The sequence below is a fragment of the Carassius gibelio genome, chromosome B6 (genome assembly GCF_023724105.1).
Source record: "Carassius gibelio isolate Cgi1373 ecotype wild population from Czech Republic chromosome B6, carGib1.2-hapl.c, whole genome shotgun sequence".
NCBI lineage: Eukaryota > Metazoa > Chordata > Actinopteri > Cypriniformes > Cyprinidae > Carassius > Carassius gibelio.
The window spans coordinates 7,752,469-7,775,349 of record NC_068401.1 but is presented as its reverse complement, the minus strand read 5'-3'; the positions used below and the strand labels follow the sequence as shown (position 1 = coordinate 7,775,349).

The window sequence follows — 22,881 nt, the reverse complement described above, 5'->3', positions numbered from 1 at the left end:
AGATGTTTACTCCCATAACACCCCGTACATGCCTTTGCCAGGAGAAGAGCAGATTGGGGCTCCATCAACAGAGCCAATTCCCATTCAGACATCACCCTGCCGCCCAGCGCTGCTCCCCATGAAGCTCCATAATTACACCCTCCACAGGGAGGGGCTGGTGTTCATTGCTGCCATGCAACAGGGTTTCAGAGTGGGACATACCCATTAACACTCTGGAACAGGGCTGAATGTACATACACACCCCACTGTATTCTACAAAGCACTGGTGTAATGGATGCCAATTAACAGACACTTTAATGAGTGAGGCTGGGGTGAAATATAGAAGCTCTTCTCATAAAAAAAGAGCAATGGTTACTAATCTCTCATGGGACAGACGTGATAAAAAAACAGGATAAATGAGCATGTTCATTAAAAATGTCAATAAACAGAAAATTATAGATAAGAAATATCTACCAAAGGAAGCACACCAATACGGTCATGTTCATAGGTACTGGGTAAACAAGATGTCTGCTAAGAAATAAGAACTGGATTTTCCAGCTTATAGTCATCAAATGTGATTTATAGATTTATAGGCACTTGGTAGCCAGCACACTTTATCCACAAAAAGAATTGTGCACTACCGTTTAAAAGTTTGGGAATTGTGAGATTTGTTTAAATGTTCTTATAAAAAAAGTCTCACCCAAGGCATATATTTGATCAAATAAACAGTAAAAGCAGTAATTGTGGTTACTGAAAAACTTAGAAAAACTTTCTTAGGTGAAAGTTAACTGATTTTAAAACCATGGGAGACATCATAAAGATGGTTTCAGACAATTTTTAGTCTTATAATCCTCTGAACACGCACACTAGATGATTCGACCAGACCGCAAGACCACACACACTTGATGACTACAGGAAAGATTTCACAGTGACCCGAGATCTCATGGAGACCCGCGAGATCAAACGTGACTACAGAAGAAAAACAAATGAAGAATAAATCAACGTTGTTAGCTGGGTCTCCCAGCGCATGTTCTGTTTCACAGTGCAAAACAAAGTATTAAAAAAGTATATGGGTTACTTATTCTGCTTTCGTGGCATTTTTGTGGATGCCAAGCTTCAGCTATAGTAGCACACAACATCCGTTAGGTTATGCTTGCTCGCTCTCATTGGCTACCACGGGTATCACATCAGAGGCAGCCAGATCAAGAGTTTGAGTTTTACGATTTGAGTTCTGGCATGCTCAGTTTAGATCTGGAGCAGAAAAATTATCATAATGACACCTCACAATGGTAGCCTGGTAATACCAGGCTCTGCTACTTCACTTTGCTTCGTAGACAGAGTCTGGAATGGCATAATAGAGAAGTGTTTTCTCTCTCGCTAGGTGGCGCTTGTCTGAAGTTTAAAATCATTGGTTACCGTAAATTTAGTTATGATGTATGTTATGCGCCTGCACAGCCGCATCGAAGCACAGACATCATGCATCGAACTCAAATCTATGATTGAACTTCCACTGTAAACCTGTTGTAAACACATGAGGATGCGAGCGAAATACCGGAGTGAACATGGCTGTAAATGACTTTTGCAGATTATGCGAAGTTAATCTACGCATCTACGTCACGGCTCTCAGCCCGCCCTCTTCTCGTTGATTGGCTCGGCTGTTTCCAGACCGGTGGCAAACAGAAAGCTCTGATGCTGTATCAGACTGAGTACAGAAGCGAAATGAAATTGAGCGGAAGTAGGAAGTCTGACGTAGTCAGGCTATCACAATGGAGGCTTTTGTACAAAAAAATCATTTGCGACAAGCCCGATTGTTCAGGGTGGAAATTGGGCTTAAAAATCAGCCTTAAAATCTTCTAATTTAATATTTTTTTAAATGTAAATTTTTGTCTTTTGGCAAATAATTTTTTCCACTCCATAATATGCAGCTGTGGTGCTCAAGAAACATTCCTTAACATTATTAATGTTGAAAACAGTTATGCTGCTTAATATCATTGTGGAAACCAATACATTTCTTCAATGTTCTTTGATGAATAAAAAGTTCAAGAGAACGACAATGATTTGAAACTTGCATTCTTGCTGAAATAAAGTTTTCAATTTATATTTCAATTTGTTTTCCCAGTAAAATATCCATACTGTACACTTGTGTGAGAAACACTGATCACAGTCTTCACACATTACTACAAATTTATTTACCAGCATTCACATTGCTATGAAAGTATTTGAAAGACTTTTCCATGGTGGTCTAAAATAGAGATATTAATTTCAGATGAACCCTTAAAAATATGACTGTGAACCTAGAAAGAACTGTAGAATTTTTTCTCTCACCACTGTGACTTTTAGCACTTGGTAAACAAAACAAAACAGCACACCTTTCGTGGCTTGAGCTTGTCTTGCAGGTCGTACTGGCCAATGCCTTTGTAGCTAATCCCCAGCCACCACGGTATGCCCTGTTTGTCCTGTGAAAGGGATGAGATTTCTTTTTTTGAAAATGAAATGCAATTACTGCTTTGTCTGGCAATGGCAGACAAATCAAAAGATCAAATGGGTCCAACCTACAGAAGCATTCACAAACAGTAGGAGCTTTTTTAACAGCAGTGTTTGATCTCCAAAGACATTTCTAACGATCTAAGCACAATTATAATTAGACCACACACATTTTACTAGTGGTTAATTATTTAACCAACCATAAATCATAAGGAAATTTTCATTATGGCAGCTTCAGTATCTATGTCTAGCTCTGTATTTCCTAAAATATCACACGATGAATCAAAATCACACACCTTCACCTTGTAGTAATGTACTCCATATGCAGGCAAGGATTCAACTAAGGTAAGATACCTGTTGAACAACAGTATCGCACAGAAGGTTAAAAGACAACAACATGAAGGATGAACAACATTAAACTCTAGCAAATAATCTATAATGTCTCACTGACAGCAGTCCTACAATTGATTTCTCTCAGTGCTTTCACAGACAATGTCAATATATCAAAGCAGCAGCACAAATCAAGCTGACAGAAATGACCTTGTCTCTTCCCAATGAGATAAAGTGTGGCTAGACCCATTGAAAGCAGTCACTAACATTAATGTGGTCTAATTAATTACGCCGTTTTTCCTTTCCACAAACAACCGTGGAGCAATTAACAGATGTAGATCAGCAGGCTCAGACTTGTAGCCCCTGTACCTACGTTCCTTGAGGTTGTCTATGTCAGACATATAAATGATTAGTGTGCTTACCGTATGATAGCCTGACCACGACTGAGGCCTTTCAGCTTCTTATAATGCTTGATTACTTTATCTTCACTAGAAGACAAAAGAGAGAGTTGTTACCATCCACATAAGTGCAACACAACAGCAATTGAGCATGAGACCAACATGTGAATGTGCCATTTAAATGACGTGGCTAGTCAAACTATTAGCTAGTCAGATATTACACCAGGTGCACCCATGTGTGAAATGCCATCTGGCTGGCTGACTGTGCTGTGCATCACACACACACAGCAATTATTCTAATAACCGGTTCCTCAAACACACAGACACATTGTGAGGATTCATTCATTTATTACTAGGAAACAACAAAAAGGAAACTAATATACGAGATGAACATTACAGGAAACTTGCACACCAATAAAATTACAATATATAGGTAATTTTTATGTATATAAACTCACAGCTGCTTTTGCATGCACTTGCACTTGCACAGCTGTCTCTTAAACACTTGCACTAACGCACAGCTGTTTCCTTACATACTCATTCCCACTCACACACTTCAATAATTGCTGTCTGTTAACTGGTGTACTGCCTTTGCTCCCTACACTCAATAGGCATTGATTAAAGCTGCCACAGCAATCCTTTTAAGGTGGCAGACTTCGACATCTAGACGTCTAGGGTTACAGAAGCCAGAAGGCAGGCATCATTAACAACAAGCAAGTTAATTACCAAGGTTTGTTTGAAATAAACAGGCTGCAGCTTGCACATTATACCTGGCTACACTAAAACGTGCAGCGTTTACACACAGTCCACATACACACATATTCAAACTTATGGAATATCTGTATCATTTCTGAGTTTTATACATTTAAGAATGTTCTTAAAAGACATGAACACATTTACTTCCTTAATAAAAGCACATAATGCTGGTGTAAAGGAGGCTGCACAGACCAATAAAACATTAACCAATAATATCATAGCCCATCTCACAAGATCAATCCAAACCTGATGGATACAATCAAGTTTCTGCCAATCATGTCCTACTGAATACTGTGTTTGACACAAAAATGTCATATTTCAGAAGCTACCTTTATTAACTACAAAAACAATAATGCAGTCTTACCAGAATGCTAATGACGGGTGCTCCTTCAATACCGCAGTCGGGAAAGCTGGAAGCTTTTTTAAGTCTGATCTTGTGCTTTCATCACTGAAAATTAAAACAAAAACAGCATGTTAAAATTAAATACTTCAGAAATAAATACTGGGTGGCCTAGCTAAACACATGCTAGTGTATAAAAACTAAACACAGCAGTAGTGCAGATAGAATTATAGTATTATTATAGCATTACTTTAACTTCCAGAAATATATGGGTGATTCTCATGAAATTTTTGTTGAGGCAAGTCTTTATAAACATTTCATGTTTAAAATCTTTAAAACAATGTCCTTTTTTAGGCATTAAAAAAGAGGCCCGAGATGTTTACTGACAATTTAACACCTTCTTAAACATATTTTCCAAAATACAACCTTTAAATACCACATCAGTATGACAGTGACAACAACATTAGAAATTAATAATAATAAAAAAAAGATTATTGACAATCAAGCACAATTACTTAAAACACTGAAATAATAGATATTTTAATTATCAAATTGTTTCATTCTGACGTAATATCTCCTTGAAACTTGGCATTTTCAAAATGTAGCACACTTAAAAAATGTATGTAATGTAAATTCTGTAGAAGCCATTCCTGTTTGGCCAAAAAAAGATGTGATTTAAGAGATAACGATGTTTGTTTGAGAAGATCAGATATCATTCTTTTGAAATAAAACTCAGTTGACAAATGATGACACTGATGGACTGATGTTTGAGTATATTCTTCTAAGAGCTTCTTGATGTTTGAGGAGTACACTGGTTTTATCTTTTATCATCCTGCTGGAATTCCTTTTTAGGATAAATGGGCTCCCACCTCAACCCTTACACTTAAAACCAACCAGTGTTTAAATTACATATCATTATGGAGATGTGCATTTTTCTATTCTGCGATTACAAAAATCCTGGCTTGACTTTTTATAGTCACTCAGAGCCTATATATAAGGATTAGATGTAAATCTAAAACTGAACTTCCCAACCTTGTAAGGTTACAAATTTAAGCTGAAGTTAGTGAAGATGTAGTGCTTGAGTTAATAGCATCTTATCTCAGGGGAGAGATTATGATATAATTCAATGCCAAAGTGTGTGACCTGAATATACAAGTTGAGCTAAATGCTGTTCAATTACAAAACATGTTAAAAGGAATAGTTCTCAATTTTAAGTAATGAATTTTTCAGTATGATTTTGATCTTCTGTGGAATAAAAGCATGCATTTGCATTGTCTCCATCTAGTGCATCATTAAACTTTTCTTCTTAGGTGTTGCATGGAAAAAAGGAAGACATTTGAGGTTTGAGTAAACAATGACTGAATTTAATTCTTTCGCGTCAACTATCCCTTCAAGAGTTAGGAGGCCGCACATCTAACGACAACAAAACTACACACACACACACGAAAAAAAAACCCCACCATGATAGACCAAAAGACAACACCTGAATTCATAAAACAGGACAGCAGTGTTATTGAAAACCCTCATGTCATGGACTTCCAGACATCTGATCTGCTCGAACAAGCTTCGATCTGATCTTTTCCAAAACCATTCGGAGAGTGCAGTGGGCAGTATTGCTTTTACAGGAAGCAATTACTCAAAACAAAGCACAAGAACTGGTCTAATTTCGCAAAACAATGTAAAACCATAACATTGGATACTTAGAAAATTAATTGGAAAAAAAACAGGCTACAGAACTGATAACTTGTAAAACATTTCTAACCCTGCTTTTCAGCCCATTAATACCTTGCTTGACAAAGCACCACTATATTCCCTGGCACACTTCCCATTCCAAGCCAGTTGGTTCTGTAGTTCAGCAATTTACGATAAGTTTGAAGGTATAAATCTAGCAGGCTCGGTTGATGATGTGGTAAAATACAGTAAGCTGGTGCCCTGAGACCGCAATGCCTTGTCAGCAATCTGGAATTCATTATGCTGTCTGTACTATCAAACAGTTGGCAAGGAAGGGCGGCAAATGCTTAACCCAGCACAAACAACGCATGGAGGAGTTAGAGCCATGTGTCAGCTTTTTCAAGAATACACCAACCCTCATTGCAAAGAAATCAGTGGGAAATGGTTCATTTGAAGTCCTTGAACCGAAGGCAACTTTTTCTTCAAGTATTATCATAATATTATTTAATAAAGCCCTCACTATTTATTTCAAAAGTCGCATCACTTTTTGAACTTTCTATATTGTCTCTATAGAACTAGGACATATGGAGGGTGATCTTCAAGGAGAACCCCCGATTGGTTGCTCCTGACATATAAACTACAGACAGATGACATCATCATCCAGCATGACGCCCTATCGTCTGCCAACAGGAGATGTCTCCACTCCCTCTCCTCTAACATCTATGCAGTCTTAACAGTGGAGAGGATGAGGAGTAGGAGGTTTATAGAGAGGTGGGGGTCTTCTAACTTCCTACATAAACTTAAAGCCCTGGGCCTCCAAATGCAACCGCTCAGGCTTTATGAGATCTGGGAGCCTTCATCCACATGGAAATAACAGAAACCAGAGGAAGAGAAGGTCTGAAGGCTTGCTGTATCCTAAGCCCATTTAAACTATAAAACGACGCTATCAGTAATGAAACACTCGCACGACCCACCGATCTTTAACTGAAAACTAAAAAAAAGTAGGCATTCACTACAGTTGTAAAAGTATAGGTTCGGTAAAATTAAAAAAAATGTTTTGAAAAGTCTCACCAAGAACAATACATTAAAACAATAATATTGTGTGAAATATTATTACAGTTTAAAATTTTCTATTTAATAGATTTTAAAATATAATTTAATACTGTGATGGCAAAACTGAATTTTTTGAAGCCATTACTCCAGTCTTCAATGTCAAATGATCGTACAGAAAAATCTAACCTAATCTGATCTAAAATGCAAAAACATCACTTTTTTTTCATGGAACAGATCTCATTTGAAATAAAAATCTTTTGGAATGTTTAATAAATAAAAAAAAAAAATATATATATATATATATATATTTGTTTTTAATTAGCATTATTTCTTAGAAAGAAATAGAAAAAAATTACTCAAATCTATGACTCATGCAGTGGAACAGCAAACAGTCCTTTACAATATTTTGTATATTTTCTCCCATTTATTATATAATTAATGAAATATAATTTATTTAAAACACACAATGAAATGTACATCTGTAACTCATTCTCATATAATCAACCATGCACATAACATGAGATCAACACGATTCCATGGAAAAGAAGAGCAGTGTCACTGTGTCACTTCCTGTTGTGGAAGTGCCAGATATAGAATAGATGTCAAAGGCCAGAGTGAAAGTAGCTCCAATATGCCACCTGTGTACTCTAACCTTCCATTTTTACACAAAACCCTTTCAATACGTCCCTTTTTGACAAAAACAAAGCTTGTCTAGCTATTTTACAAGGTCTTTAACAAGTTCCCCACTGCTAAACAAAAGCAGTCACTGCTGCAAGGTAAACATTTCCAGAGTAAAAGGGACTGTTTACACACACCTCTGTTCCCAATAGTGGACAAGCTTTGTTTTCCAATCATGAACTGCAAGGCTATTGAGAAAGAGTGACCAACACATGAACACTGAACCTTTCTGAGCAATTCTCCCTTATATATATTTTGTGTGTTAACAGATTGCTATATCACTATGCATCCCATTCACTGCCTCAAGATCAGTCCATGTTAACAGAGAAGGCAAAGAATTCCATTACTTACAAAAACTAATCAATATTGTGTAAACCTCCTGAAAATTTATGAACGGAGAACTAGAAACTAGGTAATTTACCTACCGCTATGATGACGGTGATGTTCTTAGAAAGTGGGCAACATTTATAAACAATGAAAATCTCTAAACTGAATTATGCTCGGTCTTGCACAAAATGCACTTGCCAAGAGTCCTTTTTAAGGTTTAAGAAATATCCAAGCCAAGCCAAGCCAAGGACATATACATCAGATATATTTACTGCCAGTGCTACTCACTTATTAAATGGTTCCTTTGGAAATGATCAACTAGGGCTGGATCACAACAAAACACTGAGGCATACAGCCAAACATTAACTTAAAATTCTTGCTTTTAGATGGCTCTCTAACACACAAAAACACAATTTCACCACCAAGCTAGATGGACACTAATTTTTTGCAACAAAAATAACACAGAACATCAGATTTAACAAAGTATTCTGAGATGGTTTTGTAATATATGGTTCAATTTTTAATCAATTACACTTCAGAGGAAACACTGGGGCCTGCAATATGATAGTGGCTGAACAAATTCGGGGTTACAGGATTAGTTTTGAGTTGACAAAAACAAACAAATCCAATCTGGCTTTGTTGGTACCACGATGCTGACCATTAACTTTCTCTATCAACAAGGCTTTGATCCTGAATTAATGAAGAATTTGAAAGTGTGACATCATTAATGAACTGCCAATGACATGCCTTTTAACAGTGATTCACTAATTCACTGTCATACTGTAGATTATAAGACTGAAAAATATTAATTTAAATACATTTAAACAGCAAGGTGAAAAGAGCTGTCAGTGAAAGAGGAATCTATAAAGAAAACATCTTGCCATATCAGTTCACGTGAAACTTATGAAGTTAGTTTATATAGTTGATTACATATATAGGTATTATAAAGAGACTCAAATCTAAACTCAACTGTAGTCATGTTTAAAGCTTTATCCATTAATTCTAAATCGTATTAATATTCTATATTATTTGTATATATTTATATGAATTTTAAATAAAAGATTTATAATTATTTTAATATGGGTTGTGTAATGGATTAAGACTAATAAATATATAAATCGTATAATTATAATAAATAATCATTACTAAAAGCCAGATGATTTTATCTCTAAAAATGTTTTACTATGTAGTACCCTTTAATTTGGAGCAAGATAAACTGGGGGAGTGGCTTTCTTGCATCAGAGATGTGTCACTTTTCTTGATGCTGATTGGCCTAATTTCAGTAACTTCCATGTAACCTTAAACCCAGGATTGGTGCAAACTAAACAGATTTTTATTTTCTTTGTCCTGCCCCACACCTGTGATACAAATCTCACATCATCAAACAGCTTGTTTCATTACAAGATTAATAAATAAATAAATAAATCAAATATACCCAAAGGAAAAAAAACTAAATTAAGTAGGAAAAAAAATGTTAGTGCATACAGTGATCCCATCAATCAGTTCTCTCAAGCTCACACAAGTGTCATGGCAGGTGTATGTTACATTTCGCTCGACAACCAGAAAATATTTTATATTTACTAGTTTATAAATACATTTCTACCAGCGTTTATGACAAAATTTTGAACAGTATCCATTAATCATTCAGAGCCAAACAAACTTTGACTAAAAAGTGCATGTATTTATACATTTATATATGCTCACCTCATCTAGATTTCAAATTACCCCAATCTAATGCAATGTTCATACCAAAATGTGTTAAGATTTCTCTTACCTTGTGTAGTCTCCACATGCCTCCTAAAGAAAAGAGACATAACAGTAAATGCTTGTGTTGATGAATCATTCAGACTGAACCTTTATACATGCTTGAGTCAATGCGGTAAGAGGCTTAACTCCAGAGTGGGTTTACTACAGACCACACGTCTCTAAACTTTGCATTAGATATTTGCCAGTTAATGAAAAGTTGATCATTACAGTTAAGTCGCATCCTAAGCATTCTATGCATAAACACAAACATGCAAATACGGGAAGTTGCAACAGTTCAGCGAAAAGATACATGCAAATAAATGCGTAAAAACAGTAACGTTACGTACAGTAGCACGCATGTAGTTGTAACCAGTTTAGTTGTAAAGCAGCTTAAAAATAGTTCGGATACAAATTGCGTATAAAAGTGACAGCGAGTTAGTCCAAATGATTCCAGAGTATTAAAAATTCCCACTCACCTGAATAGTGTACGCGGCTAACTTAAAAACGATCTCACTCTCCACTTCAATGTTTTCCTGTAAGTTTAAAAAAGGAAACAGTTTAAAATATCGCTTTACTCGTTCGCCTTTTGGTAGACAACGAATCTAACTATTTATTTATCCCACCACACCGACCGTTTCCAAACAGCACCGGTTCCACTATGGACGACACCATCTTTGTAAACAGACAGGTTTTATTTAACAATAATATTCATTTTATCTAGTTCACACGCAAAATATCATCACACGACTAACAGATTATTACAATAACACAGGTATCTAGCACTTTAGACAATAAAAGTCACTAATATATTCGGAATGATTGCAAGAAATAACTTGGACCACCCCAGGATGATATGGTACAGTCTGGGAGCAGGTTCTTCATCAGCGCTCGTGTAGTGTTTCAACGTGCATCAAAGAAACGTATTTTGTGCCTCACGAAAGCAAATAATGATAAAAAACAAACTTTATCACTTTGAATAAATAGTTTTTACCACACGGTCGCGCCAGGGTAATTTCAAATAAATAGCATTAGAAGTTTGTGGCTGTAGCACGACAGTTACAAAAGTTGATATTTAATCAGTCAACATGGGGTCGCTGTACAGCAGAGAGTAAAATCCCTCAACCACTCAATCACGCCATATGCAGCGCCCCGAGAGGATTTGGATCACACCACACTACCATACAAAGATAAATGGCTGATTACTAATAGCAATCTTGCAAACATTTACTTATATTTAAAATTAATTATATTACGTTAACATACACTTATATATACATGTGATGAGCTTTAAACAGAAAGTAAACAGTTGCAAAATGGACACTATATATTTACTGTATTAATGTGCATTTTTCAATACAACATTCAGTGCTACTCAACTGGCTCAAGGGTCTGCTATATATATATATATCAGGGGTGGTGAACGTCGGTCCTTGAGAGCCGACGTTTGGAACAGTGAACAGAGTTTTGCTTCAACCCTAATCAAACACAACTGAACAAGCTAATCAAGGTCTGAAGGTTATTAGAAAGCTACAGGCAGGTGAGTTTTAATTAGGGTTTGAGCTGAACTTTGCAGGGCTGCGGCTCTCCAGGCCCGGAGTTCGCCGCCACCCTCTCTCTCTCTCTCTCTCTCTCTCTCTCTCTATATATATAATTTCTATTTGAAACATTAAGCTTTATTATACAACAAAATGCAAATGCAAAATACTTAATAAACTGCAAAATAAAATTAGACACATAAAGTTTGAAATGGCTTAAAAAAAAACAATTATTAGTATTTCCCACCTTTTGTGCTACAGTGGAAAGCATCAAAAAGCAGTAGCTACAAGTTCGAATCAAATACTGTGGACGAATCCCAAATGGAAGTGAGCATCCCTATGCCCTAGGCTACTCCCTTCGAAGGGCAGAGCCCTTAAATCATGTATCCATCACTGGCAAAAATATTTTGTATCACGTTAAAATAAAGAAAATTGTAATCAGCCTATTCTACTTATGTTTGTATGTGAAGTGGAAACAAACCCTAATTCTGCTTTAAAATGCATTGCAAGATGTCCTATCTGAAGATCACATGATCATAAATGGAAATCACTTCAGTGAAGTGATCATCACATGTTCCCTTCGTTAACGGACTTCTGTAAGGGCCCTTCGTGAAGGGATTCAGATGATCACTTTCAATTGGAATGTCCCTACAAATGGCGTCCCCTTCATGAATTGCCCTTGAAGGGTGCAAAAAATTCGGAATTCGCCCTGTATATGATTAGTCAGAAATTGCTTTATTTACCATTGCATGTATTTAGAGAAAAAATGAGAGGATCTGTCAGAGTGAGTTCAAATCATACTTCTTTTCTTTCTTTATTAAATGTGTCGGGCTGAATTAGATTTGGTGGTTCAATAATAGCTGTTATAGTTGAAAGAGGCTAGAGAGGAGCCAGCCAACCCAGCAGCATCCTGCTGTGTCAGGGCTGTCATCTGTAAATGCCCATAATCAGAAAGAACTTAATGGAAGCCACCTGCCAAGCTCTTTTAAAGCCTCACCAAAAGATTTTTTTTTTTTTAAATTGACATTTGTGGTAGAAAAAAAAAGAAACCAACACTGCAATACATTATTATACAGTAGTGTTTTGATCTGTGACATCATTTTAATACTTGGATCACTTACATTGTAGACAGATATCTTAGCATTCCGGAAAAACAGTTCAACGGTGGTAGCATCTTTCAGATATGCAACACTCTCAATGTAAAACCTACAAAAAACACAACAACAATCAGTGCAGAACATATATTTGCTACTATAATTAACTGAAACTAACAAACATTGCATATGCACAGAAAATAGATATTAATGAGTAGATCCTATTGTAAATCCCAATGCCTAATCTTCTCTCCTCTTGGAGAGATGCATATTGTGCATTTATTTGCATGTTGAAACAGCATGGCTGTGCAGCTGGCGCCCCCTATTGGATAGCCTTCGAACATACAAATAAGTAAATCCGAACTCAACTAACCTGACTTGGAATTTGAGCTCAAGAGGTCCACTCTTTTTGGAAAAGTCATGGTCCAGCACTCTGCGATCCAGTTGAAGCCAGTTCGCCTGGCCCCTGATGAACGGCAATACGTTTAATGGAATACTTCCACATGAGAAACAGGCATTTTCTATAATGATGACTTTTAAAGATTCGTAAGAACTACATCATTTAACCTCACATGTAGTGTATGATCCTGTATGTGCTTTGTCTGAAAGAATGAATGAATGAATGATCAAAGGATCTTAGCACTGGCAATAATCCAAAGTAAGCAGGTAAGTATTTAAAATATTATCTTGTAAAACAGGAATTACCTTTAAAGCCCTAACTAAGCCTCTTGTTCAAAAGCATGCAATTTGACAAAGACTGATAATAGTTCAGTAGAAGTTTAGTTCTTATTTGAGGTTGTCTGGCCAATGATTACATACTATGAATTACTATAATTAAAGATCTACCCAGGAGTTTAATAAGCAAGATTTCAAAAAATCATAACTATATATAGATATATATATATATACATATATGTTTCTATGCAATGCAAACAAACACTTCAGCAACTTACTTCTCATCAATGAATGAGATTCCAAAGTATTCTTTCTCTTTTAGGTTAAAATGCGATGAAACCAGATCCAGGAGATCCCGGGACAACAGTTTGGGCTGTTTTAGAGACGTTATAGAGGTGTTATTTTATTTTATTCCACATTATCTGTCTGTCTGTCTATGAGTGTTTTGAGTTAGCTTTACCTGGACCAGCAGTTCCAGCTGTCTGTCATCTAGCAGAAGCACCTGACACAGCCGGCCCTCAGTCATCTGTCAAAGTCAAACACACATCCAGTTAGTCTTAAAATAGTCAATACTTGTATTTAAATAATTCATAAAAATATGGTAATGAACCACCATATCGTTTAAAAGTCGGGGATTTTAAAGGGGTTATATGATGCGATTTCAATTGTTCCTTTCTTTTTGGAGTGTTACAATCTCTGGGCGCATAAAGAAGATTTGTAAAGTTGCAAAGACTAAAGTCTCAAATCCAAAGAGATATTCTTTATAAAAGTTAAGAGTCAACCAATCCCCCTAAACGTCTCATTCTAACCCCCCCCCCCCCCCCCACACACACACACACATCTCTACGTCACTACGTGAGAACATTTGCATAACACTGCCAAATGTTCAAAGAAAGAAGGAATAACTTTTATTCCCTCTCTTGCCGCCGCTGCCATATGGTGGAATAGCTGTGTGTTTCATTGTGAAAGCGAAACTACTTTGTTTGGCCTTACAAAAGAGGACATGACTAGAAAACAGTGTTTAAGTTGTATTTCAACACTGTTCCAGAACAGTCCAACCCAAATATTCAGATGTGTGCTGCACATTTTATAGAGGATAAGAACAAGTTCGTCTGTGGCACAACGGCTGTTTTTATAAAGTACGTTACAGCTTATAAGTATGTTATTTATAATTAAATAATTGCCAAAGATGATTCAAATGCGAGTTTTGAGGAGTATAGAGTAGTCTTGTTTATTGTTTCTCCGATCACAAATGCAAACATGGTTTAATGTTTAAGCGGCGAGATAAACAACACAACGTGTAAAAAAACAGTAAAAGTCATTATAATCAGTAATTATGTCCGAACTGGATGCAAAAAATGGGTTTTATTGGTTTTGTCTTGTGCAGTGATGTACGGATTGCGAACAAATCTTTCTATTTATTCTTAGTGAACCGGTCGAACCAGTTAACCAAATCGAACTGAATCATTTTGAAACAGTTCGCGTCTCCAGTACGCACTGATCCACAAATTACTTAAAGGAAAACACCACTGTTTTTCCATTTTCCACTATGTTCTTCCATCAACTTGGATTAGATTAGATTAGATTCAACTTTATTGTCATTATGCAGAGTACAAGTACAGAGCTAATGAAATGCAGTTAGCATCTAACCAGAAGTGCAAGAATATAGTGATATATATACATAAAAGTGCAGAGTAAGTAAAGCTTATGATATACAGAATGTACAGTGGAGTTGCTATATACAATATTGATCAGAGTATATACAGAATATAAATATGAATGTAATGTAGGGATTGTATGTACATTATGAACAGAGCAAAGAAGGATTATATATACATTATGAATAGCAGGAACTTGAGAACAGTAATAATAAATACAGTTGAATGAGTGTGCAAAATGAGTTGAGTTGAGTTGATACATACCTGTCCCGTCTCAGTGCATGCACTCAATCACTGTAGCACGCGGCGCCACTATGCTAGCGTTTAGCTTAGCTCCATTCATTCCTTGGGATCCAAAAAGGGATGAATTTAGAAGAAACCAAAACCTTCCATGTTTTCCCTTTTTAATTGAGTTCAATTGAGTGCACACACTGAGATGGGAGAGGTACGTATCAGCTCGTCTAAGCTTAGGGAAGAACATACTAGGAAATGGAAAAACTGTGGCGTTTTCCTTTAGGTTATTCGGTTTATAAACGTGCCTTACCACAGATGCATTAATTTGTATATCAAAAGTGACATTTTGTAATGTTACAAAATATTTCATCTTAAATAACCAGCACAATTGTTTTCATCATTAATAAGAAATGTTTCTTTAGCACTACATCAGAATATTAGAATGATTTCTGAAAGATCATGTGAATAATGGCTCCTGAAAATTCAGCTTTGCCATCATAAGAAACAAATTACATTTTTAATTTACATTTTACATAATTAATAAATTATAAAAATAAAATGTATATATATATTTTTATATATTTAAAAAAATATATTCAGTATAATTTGGTGAGCATAAGATATTTCCAAAAACATAAAAATCATACCAACCTCAAACTTTTAAACAGCAGTGTATTTAAAATTTTTATTGACCCTGTATGTATGTGTAATATTTTGAACATACTCCTCCATGACCTCTAATACAGATTTAGACATCATCATAACCTACTGCTTCACTTATAAACACTAATCTAATGATGTGAGGAGAGTGTGTCCTCTGATACTGGGTTAATAAATTGGATTGTTTTTCCCATTGGGAAGATTGATCTCTGTGTAGAGTCAGCTGGATTTAGATGTGATCTTGGCAGCCTCTTAGCAGGTGACTTTAGGAGCATTCAGCAAAGTCAGAGGAAAAACTAAATTCTGAACATAATTCTTATTCTATTATTATTTACATAACCTTATATATCCAACACATTAATTAAATGAAATGAATTATGTATGAACTTATTCACAGAGAGAGAGAGAGAGAGAGACTAAAAAATGTGAACTGATGTAAACCTGAACTTGTAAGGACACATTGTTCTCCTCACCATGTCTAGTAAAACGCTTATATTTATTTTTCGTGGTTTACATCATGTTTCCTTACACAATGGCTGTGCAGCTGCATCTGAAAGCCCTTTATGTACAAGACTAAGCCTTCATAGAATTCAGTATAATCTGAGTGAATCAGTCATGTGAAATTCCAAACTGCATAACTTTTTACTGTTCAAAACTGCCCCTGATAAGCTTCATCATGATATGATAATACATCCATAATTATGTATAATCAATCCACCCTCATCTTATTTTTAATGCTGCATTAAATCAATTGCAAAATTATTAACACACACAATTAACTTTTCTCCTTCATGCATTAAAATGGTGATAAGCTTGAGGATTCAACACGGAGCATGCGTGAATTATGCTTGATTAATGAGAACCATACTATCTCTCTTCACCAGATCCACCAGTGTGTATGTACTGATAACAGTTAATTAATTAACCAAAATTAGCCTTTCTCATGTGTATTCACCGACTTTCTTGAAACTCATATTTTTTATAATAAAATATCATTTTAGATTGTATTAATACTTGGTAAGGTATTTCTTCAAGAGTAAACATTCCTTAAATGTAATTTGTGCTCAAACAAGAGCTATAATCAGCTTACTACTGAATAAGAGAGAAAAATTTGAGGGCCACTCACTATAAAAACCAAAGACCTGCATTTAAGCTGTCTTAATGGAGAGAATTATTGGTGTTGTTAATAACAAAGGCTCCATTATCTAATCTGGGATAAGTCACTATCGAAACCCTTTTACAGGACTATAGCCCAGGCAAATTAATGTTTAAAGCCATGCTTTAATAAAACTTTTTAGGAAACATGACATAGAATATGCATGCTAATAACAATACATCTTATCGGAATCTTTTATTTATTTTTTATTCCAAATGGAGAAAATTACATGAAACAACATTTAGCTACCATAAATTAGAAAAATCTGTTCCACCAGCAATGCAGCAAGCCTCACTGGCTTTGAGTTAAACTTTATCTTGCCAAAAGCAATGCTCTTGAAAGTGCTTTACACTAGACTCAGCATCAGCATATTTAAGATCACTTCCCTGCCCCCTAAGACCCCCCCGACACACACACACTAAAAAGCCCTCCACTTATCCCTGAAAAAACAGCCACTGAAAAAACAGCCACCATTTTTTACTTGTCCACTAAAGATATATTCATGCAGGGATCTCACATGTTTTGTGTTTTGTCAGACTATGCGCTCATCACTATTCACTGGGTGGCTGTTATATCTGTCTGCTAACTAGACAAAGAAGTTAGTATAGAGTTTGGAATTATTATTATTTTTTAAACTTATGATTTTATGCTTTAATATCTGAAGACACTGGAAACTTAATAGACTTGCGTTTGTGTGAACTAAGTCATAATATTTGTTGTGACTGTGGGGGAAGGGAATGAGTGACCATGCAAAACAAGAGGGTCATGTGACATATAATGCTCTTGACATATGGGTGATTCACCCTGAAATCTGAATTCAAACAAAGCCCCATACTCTCTCTCCAAAAACATACACACACATGCTTGTGAACACAGTTTCCACTAGCACCTGTTAAAATTAGTACTTAAACCATGAATAGTACCACTAGCTCCAAACTTGTCTTAATAGTTTCAGACATGTACCATCTGTGACCAGAAGACCCTTAACCTCTGCCATGCGCGAATGTGATTTTCAAGTCCAATCTTACACAAACAAAACCGTCTCAGGGTGAGTCACAGGAAAAACAAAAGGATGAAATGACTCACCAGTCCTAAAACTACGTCAAAGACTGAAAAGAAAAAAAAAAACATCTGGAGAGAAGATCTGTCTGGATGTATAAATATCACTTAACTGTGGAGTGAGTCCCAATAAAGTTGATTAAAGTAACACATAAATAAAATTGGCAATTAAATTTCTAGTTAAATTTTGATCAGTTTCTCTCACACTTCATATTGGCATTAACAAGCTTAGAATAGTATGGACCTCTTTTATGGTTTTATATTGTGCTTATTGGGCATTTGTGAAGCTTCACAGCCCACAGTATGGTATCCATTCACTTACACCATATAAAAAAGTTCTTTGTTAGCATTCTGTAAACAAATAATTTTTTTGTTTGAGAGAAGAAAAAATAATATATGGAATAAACCTATAAAATGCAACCATAGACAAGTCAGTTGAGCAATTGAATCCGATGACCAATCTGAAGGGATTAAAGGTCATATTGTAAATCTTTCTGGAGTTTTATTTTAGGTTTTGATGTCCTTAAGAATATATATTTGTGGTACAAGTGCCAAAAACCATCTCATTATATTAATACAGCTCCTTTCTCAGAAGGTCTGCTAAGAACAGGCTGATTTTTATATACATTGTATATACATTGTTGTAATTAATTGTGGCTGGAACAATAATGTATATACACTCACCGGCCACTATTAGGTACACCTGTTCAATTGCTTGGTATCACAAATTGCTAATCAGCCAATCACACTGCTGCCAGTCAATGCGTTTAGGCATGTATGTGGTGAAGACGACTTGCTGAAGTTCAAACCGAGCATCAGAATTGGGGATGAAAGGGGATTTAAGTGACTTTGAATGTGGAAAAGCCGTTTGTGCCAGACGGGCTGCCAAAAACAAATCCACAACTATCTCTCGGGTTTACAGAGAATGGTCCAAAAAAGACAAAATATCCAGTGAGCAGCAGTTGTGTAGATGAGAATGTCTTGTTGATGTCAGAGGAGAATGGGCAGACTGGTTAGAGATGATTGAAAGGCAAAAGTAACTCAAATAACCCCTCGTTTCAATTAAGGTTGGCAGAATACCATCTCTGAAAGCACAACATGCTGAACCCTGAAGCAGATGAGCTACAGCAGCAGAAGACCACACCAGGTGCTGCTCCTGTCAGCTTAGAACAGGAAACGGAGGCTACATTCTCACGAGCTCACCAAAATTGGACAATAGAAGATTGGAAAAATGTTGCCTGGTCTATTGAGTCTCAATTTCTGCTGCAACATTCAGATGGTAGGGTCAGAATTTGACGTAAAGAACATGAAAGGATGGATCCATATTGCCTTGTGTCAATGGTTCAGGCTGCTGCTGGTGGTGTAATGGTGTGGGGGATATTTTCTTGGCACACTTTGGGTCCCTTAGTACCAATTGAGCATCATTTAAACCCCACAGCCTACCTGCTGACCATGTCCATCCCTTTATGACTACCGTGTACCCATCTTTTGATGGCTACTTCCAGCAGGATAATGCACCATGTCACAAAGCTCAAGTCATCTCAGACTGGTTTCTTGAATATGACAATGAGTTCACTTTACTCAAATGGCTGCCCACTGCTCCGGGTGTGTGTTCACAGTGTGTGTGTGTGTGTTCACTGCTCTGTGTGTGTGCACTTCAGATGTGTTAAATGCAGAGCATGAATTCTGAGTATGGGTCACCATACTTGGCTGAATGTCACATCACTTTCACTTTCACTTTCAAATGGCCTCCACAGTGACCAGATCTCAATCCAATAGAGCACCTTTGGGATGTGGTTAAACAGGAGATTTGCATTATGGATGTGCAGCCGACAAATCTGCAGGAACTTTTTCGACATGTTTCAGTGTTTTTCTTGCTCAATTCTCCGCAATGGCATGGACGCAATGTTGTCTGGGGGGTTTGACAAGATTAGAGTGGGTTGGTGGGCTGTGCTCAGGGTGGTGACTGAAGGCAGTGACTGTGTGGTTCACAATAGTCACAATAGTTCATGAACAATCACTTCTACATTGTGCAGGCTGTTTGCATTTTACTGTGGACTGACTGTTTTGAAACTTATATGGTAGTTAAAAGGCCCAAGACCTCAGTTATGATGAGGAAATTTTAGTTTTAACATTATGGGACCTTTACATGAGTCCATATAAGCCAAACAGTAAATGCAAAGCAGTCTTAACAAATGAGGTTTTGCAAGATTTGTTTTACTACTGTTAGTGTTCTAAATGAAATATTGTACAGTATATTGTGCTATAGAAACATTGCCTGGCAGTCCGTGCACTTAACAGTCAGTTTGCTGCTATGTGACAGTATGGGTGCATTGCATTCTAATTCTTGTTATAACTGGGCAGCCTTAATTTATTTTCTAAATATAGAACCCCTGACAATGATTACAACATTTTCCAGTTTTCACACAGTATGCACATGGTCAATAAACATCTGTCTTCAAAGAGTTTGAAAAAAGATGTGGTTCCACAAAGACTTTAGACACTTTTATCCAAATGCTTTACATACAACACGCATACAACCTGAAAATATATGAGCTCATGTTTTTTTTACCAATTCAGATTTCTGTGAGAACAACAAGCATTTGTTCATCTTGACTTCTGAAGAAACCACATCAATGTTTAAAATCATATACTATATATTAGATACCATGAATTACTGAATGCAGGTTAAGGTTATTAGAACAGCATTCCTTAGAAACAATGACATCAGACAGACCACAGCACAAAAACAAGAAGAGAAACAGTGACACTTACTCACTTACTCAAGTAAATCAATTGAGCAGATAGGACTATGACAACATCCAAAATAACAATTTACATTCATATTTTGACTTAATAGAACTACTCTCAATAAAACTCAAATACATTTTGTCAGACACCTATTGGAGTAGTTCTGTCACCAGTTACACACCCTCATGTAGTTCCAAACCCATATCCCTTTCTATCTTCCACGACGCAAAAAAAGTAGTTTTACATATTATGAAAGTAAATGTTGATCCATTTAATACATCCTGTATTGAATAATATATATGACCCTAAAACTTATAATAGTGTACATGACATGCATAAAGACATCTCATACCTGGTAGACATCTCCCAGATGAAACCATGTCTGCAGGAACCTTCTACAAGGGACAAGCCCATTACTGTAGCTTCTCCTCAGCACCTGTTCAACCACAGTCCACACCAACTGACTTCCAGAGGCCAGCAGATCCTCTATGCCACAACATAAGCCCAGCGCCATCCCCGTTCGTCTGGCACACTAAGAAGCTGTGTGCTCTCTCTGAGGCTGATGTAACCTAACTGGAGCCTGGAAGAACCAGGGTCAGAATGCCACTGGCTGGGTTTGAGGCTCTGTGTGTAGGCTTCTGTCCAAGTCTTTCCCCCTTAGAAGAGCACACAGAGAGAGAAGGCAGGCCACAAACAATCCACACTCGGAGTCAAGCCTATAGACATACTCAATGATGCACACACTCATATACAAAAGAAAGAAAGACTCACATACACACACACACATATGTGCGCAAATTGTACACAATGACCGCCCCAGCCGTGCCAGTCCCTTCTCATAAACAAAAGTTGTGGTTTCTTTGGGCTTTTCACAAGTGTATGTCTTTTGTGACCAATGTTTTACAGACACTTATATAATACCAATCAAATGAGAATGTTTTGGTAGTCATAGCGATTAAAATAAAGACAAACAACTTTACATCAGTGGCTGTTATTAAGAAGGTAAGGTTTACTAGCTGCTTCTGTGTGAAATTGTGTCTGTTAAGGGCGTAGTTTCCGCCAGACGTCACACTTTTCCACCCGGAATATTCCATAAAGGAACATTTTTATAAAAATACTTTAATTTGAGTCATACACAATATAGGAGGATGATGTGTTAGGAGCAACGCCCAAACTCTACAGCAAATTATAGAGGAAATTTAAAGGTCTTCATTGAACAAAATGGAAAAACATAGACCATTTTCCATCCTCTCAGTGAACCCCTCAGATAAATCTATCATCCATTTGACCTCTAGGTTTCCACAGCATCATTTCCTGTTCCAAATTTGTTTGGATTACATTCAATATGTCAGATGTACAGGTTGTAGCAATCCAAAAGGATGTTTTTCTTTCTCCTCCTGCTGTCTGTGTACGAGTTTGGATTCTTGCATTACACATCCGGGGTACTTAAAGTTCATTCTGAGAGGGAATCATACAAATCGAGAAGGAACATGCACACACAGCTGTCATATTTGGCAGACGTTGATATGACTCTATATGTTTGTAGGATTTAAACATTCTAAAACAAAGAATGCACTAGAAATAAAGGGATGTGATGCAAACAGACTCTTAATACTGAGAGAATAATAGCTAGAAATGAATCAAACACTTGAATAGGATTTAACTAGCTAAAATTGCTTATTCCAGGAGGTAAACAGAATCTCAAAATAATGCAAACAAAGTCCATTGAGAGAATGGAGAAACACAAGAAGTAAACAAGTCAGTTAAATGGTAGCTCCAGTTAAAAAGTACTACAAGAAAAATGGGCCAGTCAATACAGACCGTATACAAAAAGGTCTAGGAAGACTGCACTTCTGTGACAACACAAAAAGTGATGTGATAAATTACTGTAGTCATGCACACAGACATATGTGCATATTTAATCTAGACAATACACACAACACATACATTTACATTTCTTTCAGTGTAAAAGGTAACAGAGAAACACTACTATTCAAAAGTCTGGGTCGGTAAGATAAAAAAAAATAATGTTTTTGAAAGAACTCTCAAATGCTATATTAATATTGTAAAATATTTAAAAACTTTTTCTATTTCAAAATATTTCAAAATATAAATTGTATTTATTCCTGTGATGGCAAAATAGCCATAACTCCAGTCTTCAGTGCCACATGATTCTTCAGAAGTCATTCTAATGTGATGATTTGGTGCTAAAGAAAACATTGCTTATCAATGTTAAAATCAGTTGTGCTACTCAATACTTTTGCAACCAACCAGGATCATTTTTAGAGTTAAGATGA

General features: G+C 36.3%; 1 protein-coding gene across 6 annotated transcripts in view; it reads right to left on the bottom strand.

Moving 5' to 3' along the window:
• Nucleotides 1-22,881, bottom strand: part of frmd4ba (FERM domain containing 4Ba) — a 47,306-nt gene that overhangs the window by 13,693 nt on the left and 10,732 nt on the right. Inside the window, exons 1-11 of one of the 6 annotated variants that reach the window (XM_052559427.1) lie at nucleotides 20,937-21,335; nucleotides 13,527-13,592; nucleotides 13,345-13,439; nucleotides 12,765-12,857; nucleotides 12,419-12,503; nucleotides 10,239-10,295; nucleotides 9,791-9,813; nucleotides 4,312-4,395; nucleotides 3,216-3,281; nucleotides 2,760-2,817; nucleotides 2,349-2,435 (exon numbers count right to left, since the gene is read on the bottom strand). In XM_052559427.1, the coding sequence (XP_052415387.1) occupies nucleotides 2,349-2,435; nucleotides 2,760-2,817; nucleotides 3,216-3,281; nucleotides 4,312-4,395; nucleotides 9,791-9,813; nucleotides 10,239-10,295; nucleotides 12,419-12,503; nucleotides 12,765-12,857; nucleotides 13,345-13,439; nucleotides 13,527-13,592; nucleotides 20,937-21,098 (876 nt within the window). In that variant the 5' untranslated portion in view covers nucleotides 21,099-21,335. Of the gene's footprint in view, nucleotides 1-2,348; nucleotides 2,436-2,759; nucleotides 2,818-3,215; nucleotides 3,282-4,311; nucleotides 4,396-9,790; nucleotides 9,814-10,238; nucleotides 10,296-12,418; nucleotides 12,504-12,764; nucleotides 12,858-13,344; nucleotides 13,440-13,526; nucleotides 13,593-20,936; nucleotides 21,336-22,881 lie in introns of those variants that run through there. The other 5 variants (XM_052559426.1, XM_052559429.1, XM_052559428.1 and 2 more) reach the window with 5 other exon arrangements.